Here is a 25,223-nt window from a genome sequence, read left to right as displayed (position 1 = left end):
GGCTGCAGGAGCTGGGACTGGAGTGGCTGCAGGAGCTGGGACTGGAGTGGCTGCAGGAACCGGATCTGGAGTGGCTGCAGGAACCGGATCTGGAGCAGCTGCCGAGTCCACCGTAGGGGTCACAGTGGCCGTTGGATCTGTCACAGGGCTTGGAGTGGCCGCAGGGTCTGTCACTAAGTTGATAGCAGTATCAATGGCAGCTCGATAGGCATGAGCCAGGCCCCAGCACGTTACAATGATTTGTGTTACTTTAGAACTGCCAGAATCATGACACCTTTTTTTCAAGCATTCTGCCAGTTTTTGAGGATTTTGCCATTGTTCAGGGGTGAATTTCCAACACACTGGGGGTGCCAACTGCTCTAGATGCCTGCCCATATCCACCCATACTCCCTGCCACCCACAACTATCCTGCCTCCGGGCAGATCTCCGGATGAGCTTCATAAGTAGTTGTTTAACTATAAGCAGAATCTGAAGTGCATTCATGAGGCAGAACAACAAGACTATGGTATTCTGAGTATTCCAGAAATATTCAATATCTTGGAGAGCTATTGTGACAAGCTCAGGGGATAAGAGGGTGGTGAAGGAGGAAGGCAGAGTGACCCAGGAGGATACAGGGGTGGTGAAGGAGAAAGGGAGAGTAAGCAAGTAAGGAAAAATATCTTCCCCTTTCCCCTCCACAGATTGACTCCATAATGGAAAAAAACAATAGGTATAATTGCTAATAGTTTCCAAGATACAGTTTCCAAAGTACAGAGTCGACGATGTTACTGAATACAAATAACAAGTTAGAGTCATGATCACATATTTCATCGTCTCATAAGCCATTGCTACAACACACAGCACCATAATGATCTGAAACCAGGGCCCGGAGAGAATAAACAACACGACAGAGAGCAAATACGGAAAATAATGTACTATAATACTCAATTTGGAAAACAGGCGCAGCAGAGTTGAGATTAAAGCAATCAGCATTATAACAAGTGGCTATTAAGCAGGTCTAATCCTTACACCAATTTTAGTTTAACACACTCTGATCAGATCTGCCGTTATCTCAACCTTTCGGGCCCCACGTTGGGCGCCAAAAAGACTGTCGTGGTTTAACCCGGCCGGCAGCTAAACACCACGCAGCCGTTCGCTCACCCTCCCCCCTCCCTCTCTGGGACGGGGGAGAGAAATGGAAAGTGAAGCCCGTGAGTTGAGATAAAGACAGTTTAATAAGACAGGAAAATAATAATAACAAAATAATAATAAAATAATAACAATAATAATACAATGGTGATAATAGGAAAGTAATAATAGTATGTACAAACAAGTGATGCACAATGCAATTGCTCACCACTCGCTGACCGATGCCCAGCCTAACCCCGAGCAGTCCGGCCCCCTCCCCCCGGCTAGCCACCCCTATATATTGTTTAGCATGACGTCAGATGGTATGGAATACCCCTTTGGCTAGTTTGGGTCACCTGTCCTGGGTCTGTCCCCTCCCAGCTCTTACTGCATCCCCAGCCTGCCCGCTGGCAGGACAGAGCAAAAGGCTGAGATGTCCTTGGCTTAGTATAAGCACTGCTCTGCAACAATTAAAGCATCGGGGTGTTATCAGCACTCTTCTCATCCCAAGCCAAAACACAGCATTCCACCAGCTACTAGGAAGAAAATTAATTCTGTGCTAACTGAAACCAGGACACATGACAACACCTGTAAAAGACCTGCAACTCTATGGGGCCTACCAGGTACTTAGAAAGAGGCGATCTGACAAACTGTGTGCAGAGCAGATGCATTTGCTGTCCTGTCATGGAGACCAGTAGATGTAAGCCTAAAGGCACATATCCCAGCCAGGAGTCAAGGGTTGAGCTGTCGGCTACTTCAGAAAGAGCTCAACTCACAGCCACTTGACAGCCATTAGCTTCCTACTGGGCTGACAACTTCTGAGGCACCTCTGCCATCATAATACCAGACCTACAAAACACCCCCTTTTGGGGCCAGGACCTGCCCAGGTGGAAGTGATCTGGTTGTGATCCTCCAAGCTCATGGCACACCTGCTGGGCTCCCAGCCTCTCTGACACACAGGAGCCAGTTCCGTGCCAGTTCTGGGAGGTGCTAGGGCAGGAAAGACCTTTCAGGCAATGTTCCAGCCCCGTGCCTGTTGGTGGTCTCTCAGCTCCTTGTGTACAGTGAAGATCACGCTCAATTCCATAAGCCTGAAGCTGGCCTAGAAGACACTCAGGGGAAGCACCCTCCAAGCTCCAGCCCCAACACCAGGCCCAGCCCCAGCTGGCGGTGCTGCTCTGCAGAGTGAGGCGGCTGTGGTGCCTGGGGCACGGGGGCACTCTGCAGGGCCGTGCTGGGCAGGCGGGGAGGCACACCCAGCTCATGGAGTCACTGCCATTGCCCCAGGGCTGCAAGGAATCACTCTCCAGGCTCCTTTGCTGGGGCTGCTGCGTGCCCTGTGACTGCTGAGCTCTCCTCTGCCTGCTCACACCAGATCAAGCACTTGAGCTCTGCTCAGTCCACCTTGGAGGAGATCCCCCCTTAGGAGGGAAGTGCTGCAGTGGAAGCCAGCTGTGCCACTGCCATGCCCACTACCTGTCCCTGCCTGCATTCCCAGCACAGCCCCACAGCAGCACTGGCACCAAGTGAGAGGAGCAGCCGGGCCTGACCCCACCAGCAGGGCTCAGCAGGACAGGGCGGCAGTGGCAAGAGAGCAGCTCTGCATGTCCTCTGGCATGTCCTCTGTCCACTGGTGCTCCCTGGCCGTGCTGCTGGGATGGGACTCTTTTCCTCTGCACCCCTGCACACGGGCACTGCCCCTGCAGAGACAGGTTTGGCCTCAGAGGAAGGCTTCTCCCTGTAGATGTCACAGACTGATTTTTTAAAGTGTGATTTGTGCTTTGGACTGTGGTTGTCAAGCATCTTGTGCTTTATCCTGGCAGACAGCTCAGAACCACATAGCTCATCCTCACCTCCGAAATGCTCATGTGTTGAGATAAAGATGGTTTGATAGCAAAGGAAAGGAAGAGATGTTGCTGCTGCTGCTGCTGCTGCTGCTGATAATGTAGTTTAATAAATCAAGTGATGCACAGTGCAATTGCTCACCACACACTGACCGTTACCCAGCCCGTCCCCAAGCAGGGGTCCCCCTGAACCTGGGCAGCCTGCCTCAGGATCTCCTGTGTAGGTCCTTTGACCTTACTTTGTTTTACGTCAAAATCAGTGGTGGTGGGACTCCATTCAGTCCACAGACGTCCACCATTATCTTCCACTCCCCATTAGAATTTTGCACTGTCCATATGGGTCTATTAAAGGGTGAGAGAGCCTTGCTGATCACTCCTTGGCTCTCCAGTCAATGAACCAGCTCATGCATGGGAATCAGGGAGTCTCTGTTAGTGCAATACTGCCTCAGGTGCACAGTTGTGGTAGTGATTGACACATGCTGCTCATTGGCCATCAGCACCTCCAGAGCAGAAGGGCCCTGTGAGAGAGTGGGCAAGGTAGACAACTGTTTAAAGGTAAGCCTTTGGATCTTTGAAGTACCCTTTCCTGAAGGAGTCTATACTAAGGATGCACAGAGCTTCTGGGCCAGTCCCAATGGGTTGCTTTTGCCACTCTTTCCCATTAGACTCACCTCAGCCTCCAATACAGTTTACTAGGATTCTCCCACCATTCCAGAAATACAATTGGGTTCTGGCCCTTTTAGCTCGATGGCATTACACTACACTGTGCACTGGTGTCCTTTAAAACCTAGCACCTGCTGTGGGTCTGATGTGCCAAGCGAGTAATCCTCAAAGTCCAATACACCCAGTTGCCTCCTTCCTCCCCCCAGTTGGAGGTAGAACCCCTCTAGTCCTGCTCATAGTATTCATGACTCTGTTTGGAGGAGTGCCTGCTAGAAACAGGAGCAGCAATTTTCTCAGAAGAACCACTTTTTGTGAATGTTTTTCCTTGTGCTTCATGTATCCATGCCTCTAGGATGGAGGTAGATTTTCCATCCCATTTACTCATGGCTTCTCTGTCGTCACACAGTTAAAACCACAGGTTTCTGCGTGGTATGTACCCACTATATCACCTTTCTTGAGTAGAGGGAAGTCTCACTTACACCTGAGAGCTGAGGTATTGGTTCGTACAGGTGGGGAGGAAGCTGTATTCTCTTGTAGTTCTTGGACCTACTCAGACAGTTTCTCCATAGACAAGACACAGGTTCATAGGGAAGAAGAGAGAGTTTCTTTGTAATGCCATAGCTGGCTAGCCGATTCATCCACCATGGGTTCCTCTTGGTCTTTCCTGGTCATTACTGCCAACGAATTGACATATGATTATGGTGTGCTCTGTACAAACTTCTGTCACATGGGTCATGTGCAGTTGACTTCATCGGGATCTTTGGACAGCTGTTAGTTTTCTAGGTTTCTACAAATCGCCTTCAGCATGGGTAATTCCCTCAGGTACAGGATACCCCTTTGCATGGTGGTCCACTTGCCTGGTTGACATAGAAGATCTTCCTTCAAGGGATACCTTTCTTTCAGGCCTGAGAGGATTAAGTTCCTTGTGCCCTTTTCCACTGGCTTTCTCAATCACCCCTCACCTACAGGAGAATCCCAGCTGCTTGGCTTCCCTGCCCTCTAAATCCAGACTGTTAGCCCCCTTCTCTCAGCACTGGAGCATCCAGCTGACAATGTGCTCACCGAGATGATGGCTAAAATATTTTCCCATGTCTCGTAGCTTACACTGGGATAGGGATCACATGGTTTCTGATGCTTATATGACCTCTTCTTCTTGGTCATCCTGCCTCCATGATGGCCCAACTTAGGAGAAACATGCCTCTTCTATTTCCTCCTCCTTTCTTGTCTGGGTGCCTGGGTTTCTTTCCTTTCTAAAGAAAAAATGACTTTTACACCCATTGTTTTCTCTTGCATAAAGAAGCAACCGATACAGGCACAGGCCGGCTCTCTGGCCCAGCCATGGGGCCCATTGCAGGTGCTGGAGTGGCTGCAGGGCCCATCACTGGAGTTGTTCTGGCTGCAGGGCCTTCTGGATGAGTTGGAGTGGCTGCAGTGCCTATCGCAGGTTTGGGAGTAGCTATAGGGCCTGTCACGAGTGTCAATTTAACTTTGGGCGCACCTCAGGAGCTGGAGTGCCTGCAGGGCCTGTTGCAGGGTTTGGAGTGGCTTTGGACAGGCTATATGTCTGTCCTGGAGGAGAAGGGGGAGGTGCAGGAGAAAGGGAAAAGGAAGAAGTGGTGAAAAGCATCCCCCACTGTCCATCCCAGTTCCACCCACCCTGCATAGGTTTACTCCCCAAGGAGAAAAGGCAAAGAGTTTAAAAGAGTGTAATTCTAAACAATTTCTAAGAGATGAAGAGATGGTTCCTGAGGTATGGAGGCAGCAATTATTTTATCCTGTCATAAGTCAGCGTTATCCAATACAGCAAAACAGTAACCTTAAACCAGCCCCCAGAACTGATAAAGAGCACGCCATGGATGACAATTAGTAATGTGCTGTACAACACAATTCTGAAAACAAGCACCACAGACCCCAGATCAAAAATATCAACATTGTGATCAGCGACTTTTAAACTGATCTGATGCTTATAACAATTTACTTTTAAAACACTATGGTCAGCTCTGTCATCTCAACCTTTGTGCTCCACGCTAGGCACCAAAAAGCCTTCCTGTGGTTTGATCCAGCAGGCAGCTAAGAACTGTACAGATATTCATCCAATGGGCTGCAGGAGGGAAGAGGGAGAAAAAAAAAGTAAAAGTTTATGAGTTGATATAAAAGCAGATTAATAGGACACAAAGGAAATAATAATAACAACAACAATAAATTGTTATTATTATATATTATTATTATTATTTATTTATTTATTTATTTATTTATTTCATAGAATCAGAGAATATCCTGAGTTGGAAGGGACCCTTAAGGATCATCAAGTCCAACTCTTGACACCGCACAGGTCTACCCAAAAGTTCAGACCATGTGACTAAGTGCACAGTCCAATCTCTTCTTAAATTCAGTCAGGCTCGGTGCAGTGACCACTTCCCCGGGGAGCCTGTTCCAGTGTGCAACCACTCTCTCTGTGAAGAACCCCCTCCTGATGTCAAGCCTAAACTTCCCCTGCCTCAGCTTAACCCCGTTCCCGCGGGTCCTGTCGCTGGTGTTAATGGAGAAAAGGTCTCCTGCCTCTCGACACCCCCTTACGAGGAAGTTGTAGACTGCGATGAGGTCTCCCCTCAGCCTCCTCTTCTCCAGGCTGAACAGGCCCAGTGCCCTCAGCCGTTCCTCGTACGTCTTCCCCTCCAGGCCTTTCACCATCTTCGTAGCCCTCCTCTGGACACTATTTATTTATTTATTTATTATAGACGCAGATATAATTATTATTATGGCCTGGCACATCAGACCCACAAAATGTATCAGGCTCTACTAGACACCAGTGCACAGTGTACCCTAATGCCATCAAGCTAGAAAGAGATAGAACCCACCTGTATTTCTGGAGTGACAGGGGGATCCCAGAAGTTAACTGTACTGGAGGCTGAAGTGAGTATAACTGGGAAGGAATGGCAAAAGCATCCCACTGGAACTTGCTCGGAGGCTATGTGCATCCTTGGCATAGACTGCTTCAGCAGAGAGAATTCAGAGTTCCAAGAGGGCACCACCGGTGGGGCTTTGGTAGAGCTGCCTTGGAGACAAAGGACATGAAACAGTTGTCTACCTTGCTTGGCCTTCCACAGACTTCTTCTGCTGTGGGTTTGCTAAGGGTTGAAGAACAGCAGGTGCCAATGGCTACCATGGTGGCGCACCTGAGGCAGCGTTGTGCTAACCAAGACTCCCTGATTGCCATCCATGAGCTGGGTCATCAACTGGAGAGCCAAGGTGTAGATGTAGAGCTTGGGAGCGTGGTTTAGTGATGGACTTGTCAGCACTAAGGTAAAGTTGCCTGACCTGGGTTACACTTCCTTGAGTAGTGTAAGGCATAATGCAATTCTTTTTGCCTTCTGCATCTAAAGCACAGGAAGTAGTAGGACTTTGCCCTGCTTTATTGACTGGGCAGCTCTTTTCACATTACTCAGTTTAGGTTTGTGTGGCTGGAGGGGGACAATTTCCCAAAAGAGGCCAAGCTCATGGGTACAGCTACAGCCACAGGAAGATTTTTTTTTCACTTTTTACCTTGAGTTTTCCACAGAAGACCCAAGAGACACTCTGGATGTCCACTTGTCTACTAAGATTCATTTAGAATTTCTCAGGATCCAACTGTCATTTCAAATTTATTTTATCTTATCTTATCTTATCTTATCTTATCTTATCTTATCTTATCTTATTTTATTTTTTATTTGTTCCCTTATTATCTTAAAAATGTTTCCATATGATGAACTGTGCTACAGTTACAGGGACAAAGACCACTGCTGGCAGTGGAGCTGTCAGACCTCCAAACTCTGTTTTTCTTCCCAATGAAGTTCTCCAAAGAAGTCCCCCTGGATCAATAGCAATAGGAGAATGATGCTCAAAACTGAAATGCAGCAAAATTCAGCCTTTAAAACAAAAAAAAAGATTTGTATTAGCTGTTTTTTTTTTGAAATCTTCTTTCTTAACTACTTCATGCAAGCTCTGCCATTAGCTGTACAAGTCTTGAAGTCATGAAGAAAACTATGGAAGAGATGTCAGGAGTTTCTGCATTTTAATGAGTACCATGGTGTATTTTGGTCTGATGCTATGATGCTCAGGTACTGAGAGGAGAATAATGCAACTGCTAGAGAAAGTGAAGTCGGGAGGAAAAGTTGAAGTGACTTGGAGTATTAATGGGCCCACTGAGGGCTGTTACTAATGAAGCCTCCCCAGGGCCTTGTTAGGGCAGATAATTGGAGGCCATGGTTACAGACAGTCAAAGGCACTGTGCTGAAAAAAGTCTTGTATTCTTCTGACGAAGCAGAAGAGCCAAGGCCTCATCCCTGGAAGTGGGAGGGGAGATCCTGCACCCCCACCTCTGTGTCAGGGCTCTTCCTGGTGTCTGTGGGATGTTGTGGGCAGTGTAATGCCGTGAGAACAGTGGTATGACACCTCTGAGGTGCTGTACAACACTGAAATGAATCAATGAAGCCCCATCACAATGAGTATAACATATCTCCTCCTAAGCTGTAGCCAAAGGGGCAGCTATGGCTGTTGTCTCTCTTACTCAGGCCTATGAGGACACAGCTTCTCATTAAAGCACCAGGGCCTCATTGCCTCCTTGCCGCCACCCATGAACCAGGCAGGGCTCGTACCATTCTCCTGCACTTGGCCATGCACACCCCCACCTCCTACTGACCAGGAAGCGTCCTGTGGAAGGTGTGAAGGGCAAGGATCTCCATTCCCAGAGGACAATGGTCAAGGCCTGGCCCTTGTGCTTGCTGACACACATCCAGTTTGTCTACACCTCAGGGTCATCTTCACATTGCCTTTGTCTCCTTGTCCTCACTGCCTCCAGGGTTCTGCTCTAACGAGCTCCAAGGGAGGCTGTGTCAGTGCTGGCCCTCAGGGGGACACTGCAGGAAACTTGCCTCTGACTTGCACTTCTGGAGAGATGTCTTCAATTGTCTCAGAGTGCCTGAGGTTCGTGGGCTCATCAGCAAAGCCCCCAGAGGAGTGATTGCAGTGCCTTGGGCTGGTGCTGTGCTGCTGAGCTGGGCTGGGCTCATAGGACAGAGAGAGCTCGTGGCAAGAGGGCCGTGGTGCAGAGAGACAGCTGTGCCCAGGAGCAGCTCCTCTGCACAGCGCAGCAGGGCTGGGGGCACTGCCTGCAGAGATAGAGTGCTTAAAGGCAGGCAGAAGTGGCAGGATGCACAGAGCTCACTGGGGGAGAACACTTCCCAGCCCTGAACCCGGTAAGTCTCTGGCTGGAGGGCAATGCAGCTTTTGGTCCTGGAGGAAGGAGAAGCCGGGGGTGCAGGCAGGGCTGCCCAGGGCTGTGGTGCAGAGCAGGGTCCCTGCACTCAGCCTGCCCGGGGAGCCCAGGGGCTTGGGCAGGGAAGGGCAGGGCAGGGGCTGCCTGCAAAGAGAAGGCACTTTCTGCACTCTCTGCCTGCCTCTTCCTGCTCTGACTGTGGGGCAGGCTCGATGTTATTGGGGTAGTTGGATTTGCACTGGTGACTGAGCTTCCTATTGCATTGACACAAACAGGTTAGCGATGAACGTGAGAATATCCCTTCTATTCTCTTTGCTTACAGATTGCACCAGGGCTTTTCTGAGTGGTTCTTTAGGACCTGCAGACAAGGGGATGTGGTTTTTCAGCACAGCCTCTGTGTGCATCCATCCCCAAGGTGAGTGATGCAAGCAGCCAGCAGCTGGGCACCAGGGAATGGACAGAGCAGCCCTCCTAAATGTGACCTCTGGCTGAGCTTTGCCCCCACAGCAATGACATTTGCCAGTGCAGTGGAGCATAAGTGGCACACTGGAGGCTGATGGGCAGAGGTGGCTGCTGTGTACAGGACACTCGGCAAACACAAAGCAGGTCTCCAGACAGGGAGATAGACAAAGGTCCTCTAGGAAACAGGGAATGTAAGGCTTTCACTGGGAATTAATTGAATTTTAGACAGAGACTTTACTCGTAAGACTCTGTGTATGTATATTTGTTTCTCATTTTGCAGTCTCCATGTCCAAAGTAAATGCCCAACATCAGCTCAGTGAGCGAGTTCCTCCTGCTGGCATTCGCAGACACGCGCGAGCTGCAGCACCTGCACTTCGCGCTCTTCCTGGGTATCTACCTGGCTGCCCTCCTGGGCAACGGCCTCATCCTCAGCGCCATAGCCTGCCACCACCGCCTCCACACCCCCATGTACTTCTTCCTCCTCAACCTCGCCCTCCTCGACGTGGGCTGCATCTCCACCACTCTGCCCAAAGCCATGGCCAATGCCCTCTGGGACACCAGGGTTATCTCCTATCAAGGGTGTGCTGCACAGGTCTTCTTTTTCTTCTTCTTGGTTGGAGCAGAGTATTTCCTTCTCACCGTCATGGCCTACGACCGCTACGTTGCCATCTGCAAGCCCCTGCACTACGGGAGCCTCCTAGGCAGCAGAGCTTGTGCCCAGATGGCAGCAGCTGCCTGGGGCAGTGGCTTTCTCAATGCCGTCCTGCACACGGCCACTACGTTTTCTCTACCCCTTTGCCATGGCAATGCTGTGAACCAGTTCTTCTGTGAAGTCCCCCAGATCCTCAAGCTTTCCTGCTCAGATGCCTATCAAAGGGAATTTGGTGCACTTGTACTAAGTATTTCTGTATTATTTAGTTGTTCTATTTTCATTGTTATTTCTTATATTCAGATCCTCAGGGCAGTGCTGAGGATGCCCTCTGAGCAGGGACGACACAAAGCCTTTTCCACGTGCCTCCCTCACCTGGCCGTGGTCTCCCTGATGGTCAGCACTGCCATGTTTGCCTATCTGAAGCCCCCTTACTTCACTTCCCCATCCCTGGACATGGAGGTGTCATTTCTGTACTCGGTGGTGCCTCCAGCAGTGAACCCCCTCATCTACAGCATGAGGAACCAGGAACTAAGGGATTCAGTGAGGACTCTACTTGTATAGACACATCTTCAGCATATTCACCTATATTAGTATGGCTATAATTAGAAATTCCATCTTTTCCCTGAAAAAGATTGCTTCTGTTATTAAATGCCTGTAATATTATTTTATCTAACTAATTTGATTTTGATTACATAATGTTATTCTTAGTCTCATAGCTGTCAATTATTTTCCTATAGAAACTGGCTTCCTGTGTACATACAGCTACTGAAGTTACCTTGCGAATTTCATAGGTCTCAGCTTCTGTTTCTTCCCTTCTCTGGAGCTGGGGGAGCACCTCCAGCACACAGGAGGGGCTCAGCGCCAAGAGCCCAGCTGCCACATGCAGGAGCAGCCCCGGTGTCCCTTGGGGCTGCCCCTCCCTGCCCGCTGGGTTCTGCCTCTCTGCTGCCTTCGGGTCGGGGCTGCTGCTTCCCTGGAGCCATGGCCAAGGCCAGCAGCAGGATGTGGCCTTTTCACTGCTGCTTTCTTTTTGCTTATACACTGTGGTTTTTGTATCTGTGTAAGCCCTGATATCTTGTGTACCTTGGTGACAGTCCTGTTCTCTCTGCAGTGGCATCCCTGTGGCTGCAGGCAGCAGCAGGCACTGTGCAGCCCTGGGTCACAGCTGTCTCCCTGCTAGCACCACAGTAACAAGAGGGGCTGCTGAGGGCAAACCCAGAAGCCTGGACACCTCTTCCAAATGTGCTATCAGGAACACAGCCAAGGGTTTGCTCCCTGCTCTTCTGTATTCTGGGGGTTCGTCATAGAGTGAAGGACACAGGCCCAGGGTGATTGCTGAGGAACCAAGGGCAGCACTAAGAGCTTCCATTATGGCAGCACTTGCCAAAGGAGATGACAACTGATCTCAAACTCATCTGCATGGGACTGCACACCCTGCAGTGGGGAAGGCGACAGATTCCAGCCTGGAGAGGAATCTGGAGCTTCCAGGAGATGTCAGGGGATCTGCAGGGACAATGTGCTCAGTGGGTAGTGATTAGAACCTCGTAAAATGTGTGACCATGCAAAGAAGGATCTGGTAAAGGAAAAGGGGAATCTGAGGAGTCCATGGGCTAAAGGAGGGCTCTGCAATGCCAGCAGAAGTGGTGAAGAGCCAGCAGGTGAAGGCCCGTAAGACTGCAGAGTAATTGAGGATAGGCATTTTGAAGTGCTGTGGGCGAGGTCTGGTGCAGCACTCGCCTGCCCTTTGTGCCCTGAGAGACACCCCATGCTCCTGCCCAGCACTGCCCTGTGCTGCTGAGCCATCAGGGCAGATGGAAAAGGGCTCAGCAGCAGAGACCCCCATGGAGTTGGGTCTGCTGCCCACCCTGAGCAGCACGGGCAGGGCGAAGACCCGCGGGGGTCCCAGGGCACCACAGCCCCTGGCTCTCACAGCAGCACCGCCAGCTTGGGGCCCTGCAGGGGGCACTGGGAGGGAAGCAGCAATGGCCGTCCAGACCAGCATGGACACATTGCCTTGGGCCCTCTCTGGGAGCAGGGATGGCCCTGGGGAAGAGCAGAACTGCGTTGCTGGGCCTGCACTGATGGGGAAAGGGGAAAGGGAAAGCTCTTTGTGCAGGCCCCTGCTCGGGGCAGGCTGCTCTGTGGCTGGGCCAGGCCTCTTGTGCTGGCCTGGGGAGCGGGGCTGGCCCTGCGGAGCACAGGCACTGTGTGCTGGGGATCTGCCAGGCAAGAGAGCAGGGCTCCTGAAGCTTCACAGACTTCCATCTCCTGGCACCATAGCCAGCCTCCTCCTTGCTCACCCCAGACAGCAACTTTCATGGGCTGCCTGCTTCCTCCTCCTCTAGAGGGAAGAGGGGAGGGAACAGTATAAGTAAGTGAAACTCACAAATTGAGAGAAAGACACATAAGGATAGGAAAGGAAAAGAAAAAAGAGAGAAACAAAAATCAAAAGCCAAACATGACGATCATTTTGTAACTCATCAGTTCCCACTAGCAGACCATTGTGCATGCAGTCTCTGAGAGAGTGCCACCTTGCCTTGGAAAGATGATGTATTGCTGAGCACTATGTTATGTGCCATGGAACATCCATTTGGTCAGGCTGGGTCAGCTGTCACAGTGGGTTCCCTTCCTAGACTTTTCCCCACCCTCAACCACCTTGCTGGTCGGGCAGAGTGAGAAGCAGAGAAGGCCTTGATGTTGTGCAAGCAATGCTCAGGAACACGGACCAGAGCCATGGGTGACCAACACTGCTCTAGACACATCAAAAACACAGAACCACAGGAGATGATCTGCACAGAGTAAGGCCATCCCAGCCACAACCAGTGCAGGGCCCTGTGCTGGACTAGAAGGCTCCCTCTGAGCTATGGAAGGAGCCAAGGAGGTGCTAATAAGCACCAGGAAAACTGAGGAAGCCCAAAGGCCCTTCTGAAGGGTCACAGAGAGGCAGTGCTGAGCAGTGGGGAGGGCCAGGAGAAAGACTTGTGTTTAGGCTGTGAGAAACAGAGACACTCAGAGCTTTAGCAGCTGTCTGTGGATGGAGTAGGAGGACGAGGTCACTCCTGGGACTGGGGCAGGGCTGAAGGTCCCTGCGTGAAGCTGGGCTGACGGAGAAGTGTCCACCCTGCATGTGTTCCTCAGCCTGGGAGCAGGGGCCTGCCCGCGGTGCGCGATGGCTGTGCTGTGCTCAGCCATGCCCCGGGAGATGACCTTGCTCTCTTCCTTCCCACCACTCCCCACATGGGACAGGCCTTCAGGAAACACCCCTGAGCCTGGAGATGCACCAACCTGCTGCAGTGAGGTGCCACTACTGCAGGGTGAGAGGGGAGGCTTGGAGAGACACATGGGGCCTGCAGACAAGAGTGGTTTGGCCTGGGGAAGTGAGGGCCTGGGAAAAGTTACCCTGGAGCCATAGGAGCCATTCTGGAAAGAAAACTTGTTGGCAGGAACCGCACTTTTGGGATGGTGACGAGCTGCTGGGCACATAGTGCAGGGTGCTCTGATGGACTTTTGTGTCCTTTACCATTGTGTCTTAAGTGACGCTTTTCTCAGGAATAGAGTAGCCAACAGAGCACTGACAGTCTAAGATCATGCAAGGCATCATACACATGCCCCTAAAAAGATAACTGATATGGGGAAATCAGGAGAAGCCTGGCCAGGAGAAATGTGAAATTGAGAGGAGGGAATAGGGGCTTGGACAGCAGAAATTAAGGATTTTGTAGAAGTAAGAGGGTTCAGGTTATGCTGATGCTGCTGTAACTGTGACTTTAAATAGTCATACAAGGGTATTCCCTGGCTTCAACCTGTAAACTAAATTCCTAAACCTACATGCTACTCAGCACCCTGACAGGAATCCACTACTCTAATGACTGACCTCAAAGTATCCCTTGAAGACAAAACTCAGCCCATAGCTGAGTCCCTCAGCTCTTACTCTCTTAATCACTCTGATCTCAGCCCTTAATACTAGCACTAAAATGGCCTATTTAACACTAGACAACTGCTTAAGAGACCTAAAAAAAACCCTAACTCCAAATGAATGTGAGGGGCCACGGATCTGATCAGCTTGTGGGCCACAAAGAGGGGATGGGTGGAAATGCTCTGAGGAGTTCAGCTCTGCCTCAGGATCTCCTGCCCCAGCATGAGGAATGTGACTGTGGCAGTGACTGTGAGGTCACTTCTGTCTCTGCACTTGATAGGGCCCATTAATACTCCAAGTCACTTCAGCTTTTCCTTTTGAGTTAGCTTTTTCACTCAGTTGCATCATTCTCCTCTCAGTACCCAAGTTTCATTGACTCAGCACCAAAATATACCATGGAACTCATCAAAACACAGAAACTCTTAATGAGCCACATCTCTCCCACCACTTTCTTCAAGTATTCAAGATTTATTCAGCTAATTGGAGAGCTTTCATGTTGTAGTTAAGGGGGAAGATTTCAAAGAGCATCTAATAAAAATCTTTCCTCATTTCAAAGGCTGTTTCAGTTTAGAGCATCATTCTCCTGGTTATATTGGTCTAGGCTTTCTCCTTTGAAGCCCTGCTTAGGTGGGAAGAACAGGGGTTTTCCTATTTCAAAACAAACATCAGAAATCATGCTGCAATTTTCAAAAAAAACAAAGCTCAAGTTCCTTATTTTGTTGCCTCCAGTGATGTTTACCTTCCCAAAAGGATGACTGTACATGATGTATTTTACAGTGATTAATAGGAAATTTCAGATAGTTGTGTTAATAATAATCCATATCGTATAAATTCAATGATAAATGTTGAGGGTCTTACTAAGGAAGCCATTAGACAGACTGCTGAGAGATGGGTGAGCTTGAACTCACTGAAACTCAAAGCAGCAACTGGGTTGGTGAAAGCGGTCTGAATCATTAAAGAGTAAGGGGAGGGCAAACCAGGAGAACCATGGGAAGTGCATGGGTCCAGACAGGCAGGTGGAAAAGGGGACATTCAGCTGTCTGACCATAAGCCACCAGGGAAAACCTCCAGTGGTTCCACATTTGCTGCACTTTCTTCTCATGCATGCTGTCAGTGTGTCTGTAGTCGTCTCCTGAATGTTATGGGGCTGTGCAGGTCAAAATTGGACAGGCCAAAGCCCAACATAAGCTCAATCCATCTATTACTGTCAAAGACAATAAAAAAAAATATATAAAAATAAAAATAAAAATACTTTTAATGAAGGAAGATTAGGGAGAATCATAATCCTTTATTGGATTTTGGGGGGAAAACCCGGTGACAAGGGATGAGGTAAAGGCTGAGACACTTAATGCGTGCTTTGCCTCTGTTATTAGCATCAAAATCAGTTGTTCCCCTGGACATTTCTTCCTCCTCATGGCCAGTGCCATCCTTCCAATGCACACTTTGTGTCAGTTTTTTCTCTCCTGCTCTTTCCTACTACCAAAGATGCTCCATCAGGGTGGAAACCACTCCTGAAGTAGGCATCCCAACCCAGCAGGCTCCTTGTGGCCTGTCAGCCAACCAGACACAGAGGCAGAGGGGATCCCACAGTCAGCATGCCAAGCACGGGCCTTCTGCTGGCCTAGCAGGGCCACTGCCAGATGTCAACCTAAAAGTCCAGATCCCAGATCTATGTCAAGGGTGACCTGACACCTCCAGACACAAGTGACCTCCCAGTCCCTTTCCGTGACACGTTCCTGCTGCTGCCCTATCAAGTGCAGAGACAGAAGTGACCTCACAGTCCCTGCCACAGTCACATTCCTCCTGCTGCGGCAGGAGATCCTGAAGCAGATCTCGCATCTCCCAAGTCCCTTAGGGACTAGGACTCACTTTTCTGGGTTAGAGAGTAAAGACAGTTTTTTGGGGAATGTTTGGTGTTCTTCTGTGATTAGGGTAATGGCAAGCTCTGTAGTGTAGCATTTTATTGAGGTCTGCCAAGAAATCGAGGGATAAATAGAGCATTATAATACTAGTGTCCAGGGAAGGCATTTGTGTGAGAAAGCCTCAGCTTGGCAAGGGATACAAGGAATAATAGGAAGGGATTCTACAGATACACTGCTCAGAAAAGAAAGGCCAAGGAGAGTGTACCCCCTCTGATAGATGAGAAGGGTGAACTGGTAATGACAGATGTGGAGAAGGCTGAGGGACTCAACAACATCTTTGCTTCAGTCTTCCCTGCCAGTCAGGCTTCCCAAGTCTTTCACTTCCCTGAACTCATAGATGGAGGCTGGGGGGCAAAGTCCCACCCACTCTAAATGAAGAGCAGGCTTGAGACCACCTGATGGAACTCAACAAGTACAAGTCTATGGGGCATGACAACTTGCATCCCAGGGTCCTGAGGGAACTGGCTGATGTAGTTGCCAAGCCTCTCTCCATCATATCTGAAGAGTCCTGGCAGTCAGGTGAAGTCACTGGTGACCTGAAAAAGGAAACATCACTCCCATTTTTAAAAAGGGTAGAAATGAGAACCCATGGAACTACTGAATGGTGAGCCTCACCTCTGTGCCTCAAAAGATCATGGAAAAGATCCTCCTGGAATCGATGTCAAGGCACATGCAAGACAAAGAGGTGATCTCAGACAGCCAGCATGGCTTCACCAAAGGATAAATCTTGCCTGACCAATCTGGTGGCTTTCTACAATGGAGTGACCACATCAGACAACAAGGGAAGACCAGCCTATGTCATCTACTTGGACTTCTGTAAGACCATTGTCATGGTCCCACATGACATCCTGGTCTCCAAATTAGAGAGATACGCATTTGTTGGGTACACCATTCAGTGGGTAAGGAGTCAGCTTGAAGGTCACACCCAGAGAGTGGTGCTCAATGGCTCTGTGTCCAAGTGGAGGCTGGTGATAAGTGTTGTACCTCAGGGGTCTGTCCTGGGACCGGTATGGTTTAATATATTTATTATTGACAAAGACAGTGGGTTCGAGTGCACCCTCAGCAAGTGTGCAGATGACACCAAGCTGAGAGGTGTAGTTGATGCATCAGAGGAAGGGATTCCTGTGCAAAGGGCCCTGGGCAACCTGATCTCATGGGGGGCATCCCTGTTTATGGCCAGGGGGTTGGCAATAGGTGATCTTTAAAGTCCCTTCCAACAGGAGCCATTCTCTGATTCTATGGTCTCACTAGCTCTACCTCAAGCATGACTCCCATGCCATCAGCCTTCCTGTGGTCTCTCACCTGACAAGAACAGAAGATGCCTCACAATCATCTTCAATGCCATGTGTTTGCTTCTGGCCTTTACGGTCCCTATCTGTGCCACATTCCTGCTGCTGGTCCGTCAGCTCCAGAGACAAAAGTGACCTCCCAGCCTCCTTCACATCTACATGCCTCCTACATGCCCAACAGATCCTGAGGCACACCTGACCTCATCACATCATTCCTGTCTAGCTCCTCCTTGTGGCCTCTGATCTGATCACATACCTGTCACCTCACATGCCTCTTCCAATGCCATGGGACTGCTGCAGGACCTCACAGTCCCTGCCCTACCCCAAGCATAAAAACCACACAAAGTAGGGGTAGGAGTGGGGTTGAAGCTGAGATGTGCTGTGTGCATGGTGGAGGGCTTTGGGGGTTAGATGATCAGATTAATGGTTAGGAATAAGAGGTCACATTCCAGGGTTAAAGGAATGGCAAGGACTTCAAGGAACTGTTTGGTGTTGTGCCTAAGGATAATGCTCAGGGTTTAGAATAAAGACAAGCTTTGAGGACTTGAGTTTAATTCTGGTTTGCGGCCTAAGGCTAAGGCTGGCACTTTTCTCCTTGGTTAGGCTTAATCATGCTTCTGCTTGCCCCTCTACTAGAAGCTGGGTTTGACATCTGCCTTTTCCAAGTCCCGAGGAAAGTCTTTGATCCATCTCTCCTTTCCAAGGTATTTGAGATAGGTCTTATGACAATGTCAGCATCTCCACCAGCACCTCTCTCACCCTTCCCACACCACCGCTAAGAAACCTGAGGATTGACCAGGGGGATGATGAAGGTTTGGAAAGAGCTTGGTTAAGATCTGTGAGGTGGGCTGTTCCGTGCTTCACACAGATAATGATGATTGTGCCATAGAAAACAGTGACACCCGTGAGGACAGAAGAGCAGGTGGATAAAGCCTTGGGCCTGTCAACACAGGACGCACACACATGAAATCTGCATGATTAGGAATAGGAAGATTAGATAAAAATGTAAATTTTGAAAGCAAAACCAAGAGTATCACTGTGGCACTGCAGGACAGCTCCAGCAATGGGGGAAAAACAAAGAAGGTGTCTATGACACTGGGGCCACAGAACTGTAGCTGGGAGGAGGAGAAAGAATTCCTGTACATGAGAGAAATTCCCCTGGTTCAGGTACAGCTGCCTTCTGGAGTCAGACCTTCCACTTCCCGAACCTTGCAGAGAACAGGGATGGCATACAGCCCAGGGCTGGCCGTAGGACATGGTCCCCAGAAGGAAGCACTGCGGTCATGCAGAAGGTGTAGCTGAGAGTGCTGCCACCTCTGTGAGCAAAGGGGGTGCTGTCTCCAGCCAGGAAGCTGGCCAGCATCTGGCGCAGGGTGCAGGAGCTGTGCAAGGAGGACAAATCTCCCCAAGGAAGAAGGCCATTGGCATTTTTTTAGGTGTTTGGAGGCAGGCACCAGAACAGTGATGAGGGTGTTCCACATCCCAGTCACCGTGCTGGTCAAGCAAGAGAAGAAAAAGAGATTTGTCTGTGGGTAGAGGATCTCCCAGATAGAAAACTGATGAGCTATTTCATCCACTGGAGAGCCAAGGTGTAGATGTAGAGCTTGGGAGCGTGCTTTAGTGATGGACTTGTTAGCACTAAGGTAAAGTTGCCTGACCTGGGTTACACGTCCCAGAGTAGTGTCAGGCACAATGCAATTCTTTTTGCCTTCTGCATCTGTAGCACAGGAAGTAGGACTCTGCCCTACTCTATTGACTGAACAGGTCTTTTCGCATCACTCAATTGAGTTTTCCGTGGCTGGAAGGGGACATTTTCCCCAAAGAGACCAAGATCATGGGTACAGCTACAGGAACTTGAAGATATATTTTCTTTACTTTTCATCCTGAGTTTTTCACAGAAGACCAAAGAGAGTCCATGGATGTCCAGGTGTCTACTGAGATTCGAGCTGAATTTCTCATATTCCAAATGTCATTTCAATTTTATTTTTAATACTTTATTTTATTTTGTATTTTATTTCATTTCATTTCATTTTATTTTTTTTTCTCAAGGACCCCGAGTTGTCTTGGAAAGGGTTTCATGCGCTGGGCTGGGCTGCAGTTACAGGGAGGAAGACCACTGCTGGCAGGGGAGGTGTCAGACCTCCAGACTCTGCTTTTGCTCACAATGCAGGTCTCCAAAGAAGTCACCGTAGATGAACAGCAATAGGAGAATGATTCTCCAAACTGAAATGTAGAAAAAATCACTCTTTAAAAACAGAAAACATTTTTTATTAGCTGCTTTTTGAAATTTTCTTCCTTAAGTACGCCATGCAAGCTCTGCGATTAGCTGCACAAGGCATGAAGGCTTGAAGAAACTATGGAAGAGATGTTAGGAGTTTCTGCATTTTAATGAGTTCCATGGTGTATTTTGGTGCTGAGTCTACGAAGCTCAGGTATTGAGAGGAGAGTGATGCAACCGCTTGAGAAAGTAAAGCCAGGAGGAAAAGTTGAAGTGACTTGGGGTATTAATAGGCCCCACTGAAGGCTGTTACTAACAAAGCCTCCCCAGGGCCTTGTTAGGGCAGATAATTGGAGGCCATGGTTACAGACAGGCAAAGCACTGTGCTGAGAAAAGTCTTGGTTTCCTTGGTGAAGAAGAAGAGCCAAGGGCTGACCCCTGGAACTGTGAGAGGAGATCCCACACCTCCACATCTGGCTCAAGGCTTTTCCTGGGGTCTGTGGGATGTGGTGGGCAGTGTGATGCCATGAGAACAACATTGGTGTGACAACTCCAAGGTGCTGCACAGGGTTGAAAGGAATCGATGAGGCCTCATCACAATGAATAAAACATATTTCCTCGTAAGCTGTAGCCAAGGGGACAGAAATTTCAAGGTTGTTGGGCCTTCCATTTCTACCAGCACCCTCTACCTTCTCCTCTGCAGGCTTTCCTTTGCTGTCCCACAGTCTGACCTATATCCTTGAAGTCTGCAGACACCCATCTCTGTTCACCACCTTGATCTAATTTTTTTGCTTTCACCCATGTCTCGTCAACCCTCACCAGGTGTTCCTTGAAACACAAAGCCAGGGTCTGATCAGAGGGTGACCTCTGGCACCACAGCACGACCCTTTGAGGGAGATTTCTTCCTCCTTGTGGACAACGCTTAACTTCCAAGGTGCACTCTGTGGAAGTTTTTTCTTCTGCTCTTTCTTACGGCCAAGGGAAGCTCCATCAGGGTGGAAACCACTCCTGAAGTAGGCATCCCAACCCAGCAGGCTCCTTGCGGCCTCTAAGCCAACCAGACACAAGTCACCTCAGCAGCAACTTCCAAGCCATGGGCCTGCTGCTGGCCTTGCAGCTTCTTGGCTACACACAGCCAAGCCTTGTGCCTGCTGCTGTGCAGTCATGGACTCAAGCAGAAGGGAGAGGACAACCCATGTTGGGGCCTTCTTTCTGCCTGGGTCCTCCTGGGTCTGGAGGCAGAGGGGATCCCCCAGTCAGCATGCCAAGCAGGTGCCTTCTGCTGGCCTAGCAGGGCCACTGCCAGATGTCAGCCCAAAAGTGCATATCCCAGGGAGAAGTCAAGGGTGACCTGCCATCTCCAGACAGAGGTGACCTCACAGTCCCTTTCTGTGACACATTCCTGCTGCTGCTCTATCAACGTCTCTCCTGGCCAGGCTTCTCCTTACTTCCCAATATCAGTCATCTTCCTAGGGGCAGCTCTCTGATAGCTTTCATGAACTCAGCGTATGTCTCACCTCTGTTGGCTACTCTGTTCCTGATGTGAGGAATGTTTTAACAATTCATGTCCATAAAGAACAGTCCTGTCTGCCTCTGGGTCCTGCACTAGCAATTTAATTCTTGAACCACAGATGCAGTGTGTCCCAGTCTCCCCCCCATTCTAGTCAATTTATCAAGTCTTCAGAAAATACTCCTCAAATTTATGAACCTGTTTGCTTTTGTTATTCCGAACTTCTATTTCTAACAGTTACAGCCTTTTTTTTGTTTTCTTCGAGATTAACTTAACACTGCTATAGGTGTGACTGTCCCTGTGAATGGCTGGTGAAGAATGTTTTAATTACTCGTGAAGTGTCAATAAGAAAGCTACTTGTGTTTGTATGAAGTCTTTGATGTCTGGGGTTTCAGAACAACTGATAACAACTAGTGACTGTTATGGGACACTATGCAAGCCTCTGATGTCTGGCCAGGGGGCCAAGAGATTAAGAAGAAATAAAAAAAGGAGCTGAAGGATGGCTGGGAGACAAGACCTGCAGGGAATGTTCTATAAACTTGATACGGTGCCAAGGGAGTACAAAGGGGAAGGACGAGAAAAAAACTTGGAGAGGAAGACTACGAGCCTTCAGCATGAAAGACCCCTAGAGACCCCCAGAGGGACCACCAGAGACTGATGCGCATGCTCCAGTAGGAGGGACTGGACCCCGGAAGCTAATTATAATAACCTGTTTTTTTCTACAAGTAGTAATGAATATGTATTAGTCTAGGAGCATAAAAATCAGCTGCTTGATGTGGCTGGTGTGCGTCCTGATGGAGCAGAGACTCCCGGTGCACCCAGCGCTGTTTGCTTACCTCTATTCTTTTAATAAATCCTATTTTTTTTTATTTAATCCTATTTTGAAGATTGAGCCATTTCTAATAACGGACCTCCATCTCCTGAGCCGGTTCTGGCCCCAGCGTGGGGGCTGCTTGGGAGGCCCAGAGCCGCCTTTGTGCCAGCAGCTGCTGTGCCTTGCGAGGGGCTGGGGCTGTGGTGGCCGTGCCCAGAGCCCTGCAGCAGCCTGTGGTGGGCACTGCCCTGGGGCCAGCCCAGCCTGGGCTGCTGGGCTGGGGAGAGGGCAGGGAGGTGGGGAGAGGTGGGCAGGGGCTGGGCTGGGCTGGGCAGTGCCCGACAGAGGGCAACAGCAGTGTCAGGGAGCGGTGGCAGCATGCAGGCGAGGGCTCCCAGCAGGGCTTGGTGCTGCAGAGTCAGGGCTGCGCCAAGGGAGCCTGGAGCTGCAGGGGCAGGGGAGAGGAGGCCGAGGGCCAGGGCAGGGAGCTCAGCATGGCCCTTGCAGCCCCCTGCCCTGGGCCTGCCTCTGCCCTTGGGCCCGGCCCCGGCCTTGGCTCTGCTGGCAGCAGCGTTCTTGGCATGCGGTTCCTGGCCTCCCCTCGCCTGTGCACAGCTGCTGCCTACTCAGGCTGGTGGCCCAAGTGTGTCCTCACAAGCAGCACCACCCCTTGGGCTGCCTCTCCTGGCCTCCCCCACCCCACTGCCTTGACTCCTTGTCTCTGCTGGGACCCACCTTCCCCACCCAAATACCTTCCTTCACTGTCATCTCCCTTCCCCTGCCCCGTGGGATGACACAGTCATGGGACATAAGACCTTTAGGTGTTGTGGTGCTTGTCTAATCCAGTTTGGTGATGGAATAGAAAGACAGTTCCTTCACTAGTGATTTACATCCTTCTTCATGTTAGGCCATGATTCCATCTTCTTCACCGTTCTTAGAGTGTTTGCTTTATCTCAGAGAAGAACTGCACTTGGTCTCCTTGATTAGTCTGAGGCAAAACGCAATCCTTTTAGCCTTCTCAGACTCCAGCACAATACCTGTGAGTTTACCTTTCTGTTTGCATTGACCTGACCGGTCATTTCACATTTTTTGCTTTTGTATCCCTGACAGAAGGAGATGATTCCCAAACTGGGATACGCAGAATGGTTCTGACTCAGCCATTTGAACTGTCCTGCTCTTGAGTCTTTCAACCTGACTTTTGCCACAACTCCTGCAGCCAAATGCGTCCCTTGGCTGCCATTGCCCTGCCCCTGTACGGTGGGATGACTGTGCTGTGGTGGGACGTGTTTCCAGTGGTTTGTCTACCAGACACTGTAATAAATACTATGAGCAGGACTAGAGGGGTCCTGCTTCCAGCCAGGGGGAGGCGGGGAAGAAAGGGACAATTGGGTTTACTGGACTGGGTATATTTAATGGCCTAGAACTTCAGACCCACAAATGTGTCAGGCACTACTGGAGACTGGTGCACAGAGTACCCTAATGCCATCAAGCTAGAAAGAGGCGGAACCCACCTGTATTTTTGGAGTGACAGGGGGAACCCAATACATAACTGTACTGGAGGCTGAAGTGAGTCTAACTGGGAAGAAATGGCAAAAGCATCCCACTGGGACTGGCCCGGAGGCTATGTGCATCCTTGGCATAGACTGCTTCAGGAGAGGGAACTTCAAAGTTTCAAGAGGGCACCACCGGTGGGGCTTTGGCAGAGCTGCCTTGGAGACAAAGGACATGAAACTGTTGTCTACCTTGCTTGGCCTTCCACAGAACCCTTCTGTTGGGGGTTTGCTGAGGGTTGAAGAACAGCAGGTGCCAATGGCTACCATGGTGGTGTACCTGAGGCAGCGTCGCGCTAACCGAGACTCCCTGATTGCCATCCATGAGCTGGGTCTTTGACTGGAGAACAAGGTGTAGTTGTAGAGCTTGGGAGCGTGCTTTAGTGATGGACTTGTCAGCACTAAGGTAAAGTTGCCTGACCTGCGTTACACGTCCCAGAGTAGTGTCAGGCACAATGCAATTCTTTTTGCCTTCTGCATCTATAGCACAGGAAGTAGGACTTTGCCCTATTCTATTGACTGGGCAGCTCTTTTCACTTTACTCTATTTAGGTTTCTGTGTCTGGAAGGGAACAATTTCCCCAATGAGGCCAAGCTCATGGGTACAGCTACAGCAAATAATGATATATTTTCTTTATTTTTCACCCTGAGTTTTTCACAGAAGACCAAAGAGAGTCCATGGATGTCCAGGTGTCTACTGAGACTCAGGCTGAATTTCTCAGGATCCAATCATTTCAATCTTATTTTATTTTATTTTATTTTATTTTATTTTATTTTATTTTATTTTATTTTATTTTATTTTATTTTATTTTATTTTATTTTATTTTATTTTATTTTATTTTATTTTATTTTATTTTATATTTTATTTTATTATTATTTATTTTCTGAAGGCACCCCTAACTTGTCTTATAAGGGTTTCAGGTGTGGGTTGGGCTGCAGTTACAGGGACGAAGACCACTGCTGGCAGTGGATGTGCCAGACCTCCAGACTCTGCTTTTCCTCCCAGTGGTCTCCAAAGAAGTCACCCTGGATCAACAGGAATAGGAAAATGATGATCAAAACTGAAATGCAGCAAAATTCAGCCTTTGAAACGAGATAATCATTTTATTAGTTGCTCTTTGAAATCTTCTTTGACTACATCATGTAAGCTCTGTAATTAGCTACACAAGGCATGAAGGCATGAAGAATACTATGGAAGAGATGTTAGGAATTTCTGCATTTTAATGAGTGCCATGGTATATTGTAGTGCTAAGTCTATGAAGCTCAGGTACTGAGAGGAGAATGATGCAACTGCTAGAGAAAGTAAAGTCAGAAGGAAAAGCTGAAGTGACTTTACGTCAGTGACCCCCCCACTGAGGGCTGTTACTAACAAAGCCTCCCCAGGGATGTGTTAGGGCAGATAACTGGAGGCCATGATTGCAGACAGGCAAAGCACTGTGCTGAGAGAAGTCTTTGTTGGTTTTAGTGAAGCAGAAGAGCCAAGGCCTGACCCCTGGAACTGTGAGTGGAGATCCTGCACCCCTGTGTCCATCTCAGGGCTCTTCCTAGGGGTCTGTGGGCTGTGGTGGGCAGTGTGATGCCATGAGAAGAACAGTGGTACTACACCTCTGAGGTGCTGCTCAGGGTTGTAAGGAATCCATGAGACCCCGTCACAATGAATGTAACATCTCTCCTCATAAGCTCTAGCCAAGAGGATAAAAACCTCAGGGCTGTTGGGACCTTCCATTCTTGTCAGCACCCTCTGCCTTCTCCTCTGTAGCTTTTCGTATGCTGTCTCACAATTTGTCCTATTTCCTTGAAGTCTTCATACACCCATCTCTGTTCACCACCTTGCTCTCATCCCTTTCTTTAACCTATGTCTTGTCAACCCTCACCAGCTGTTCCTTGAAACACAAAGCCAGGGTCTGATCAGAGGGTGACCTGTGGAACTACAGCATGACCCTTTGAGGGACATTTCTTCCTCCTCAAGGCCAGCGCCAATCTTCCAGGGCACACTTTGTGGCAAGTTTTTCTCTCCTGCTCTTTC

The 25,223-nt window shown here is 49.4% G+C and overlaps 1 protein-coding gene across 1 annotated transcript; it reads left to right on the top strand.

Moving 5' to 3' along the window:
- The first annotated feature begins 9,628 nt into the window (after positions 1–9,628).
- Positions 9,629–10,543, top strand: LOC137847004 (olfactory receptor 14J1-like). The gene has a single exon (XM_068665184.1). The coding sequence runs from the start codon at positions 9,629–9,631 to the stop codon at positions 10,541–10,543; it is 915 nt and encodes a 304-aa protein (XP_068521285.1).
- Positions 10,544–25,223: the final 14,680 nt, after the last annotated feature.

This window comes from Anas acuta, chromosome W (genome assembly GCF_963932015.1).
Source record: "Anas acuta chromosome W, bAnaAcu1.1, whole genome shotgun sequence".
NCBI lineage: Eukaryota > Metazoa > Chordata > Aves > Anseriformes > Anatidae > Anas > Anas acuta.
The sequence above is the reverse complement of the archived record's forward strand: the minus strand, read 5'-3'. Positions and strand labels throughout refer to the sequence as shown.

Coding starts and splice junctions, on each gene's coding strand:
- LOC137847004 (XM_068665184.1), top strand. CDS start 9,629: ATGCCCAACATCAGCTCAGTGAGCGAGTTCCTCCTGCTGGCATTCGCA.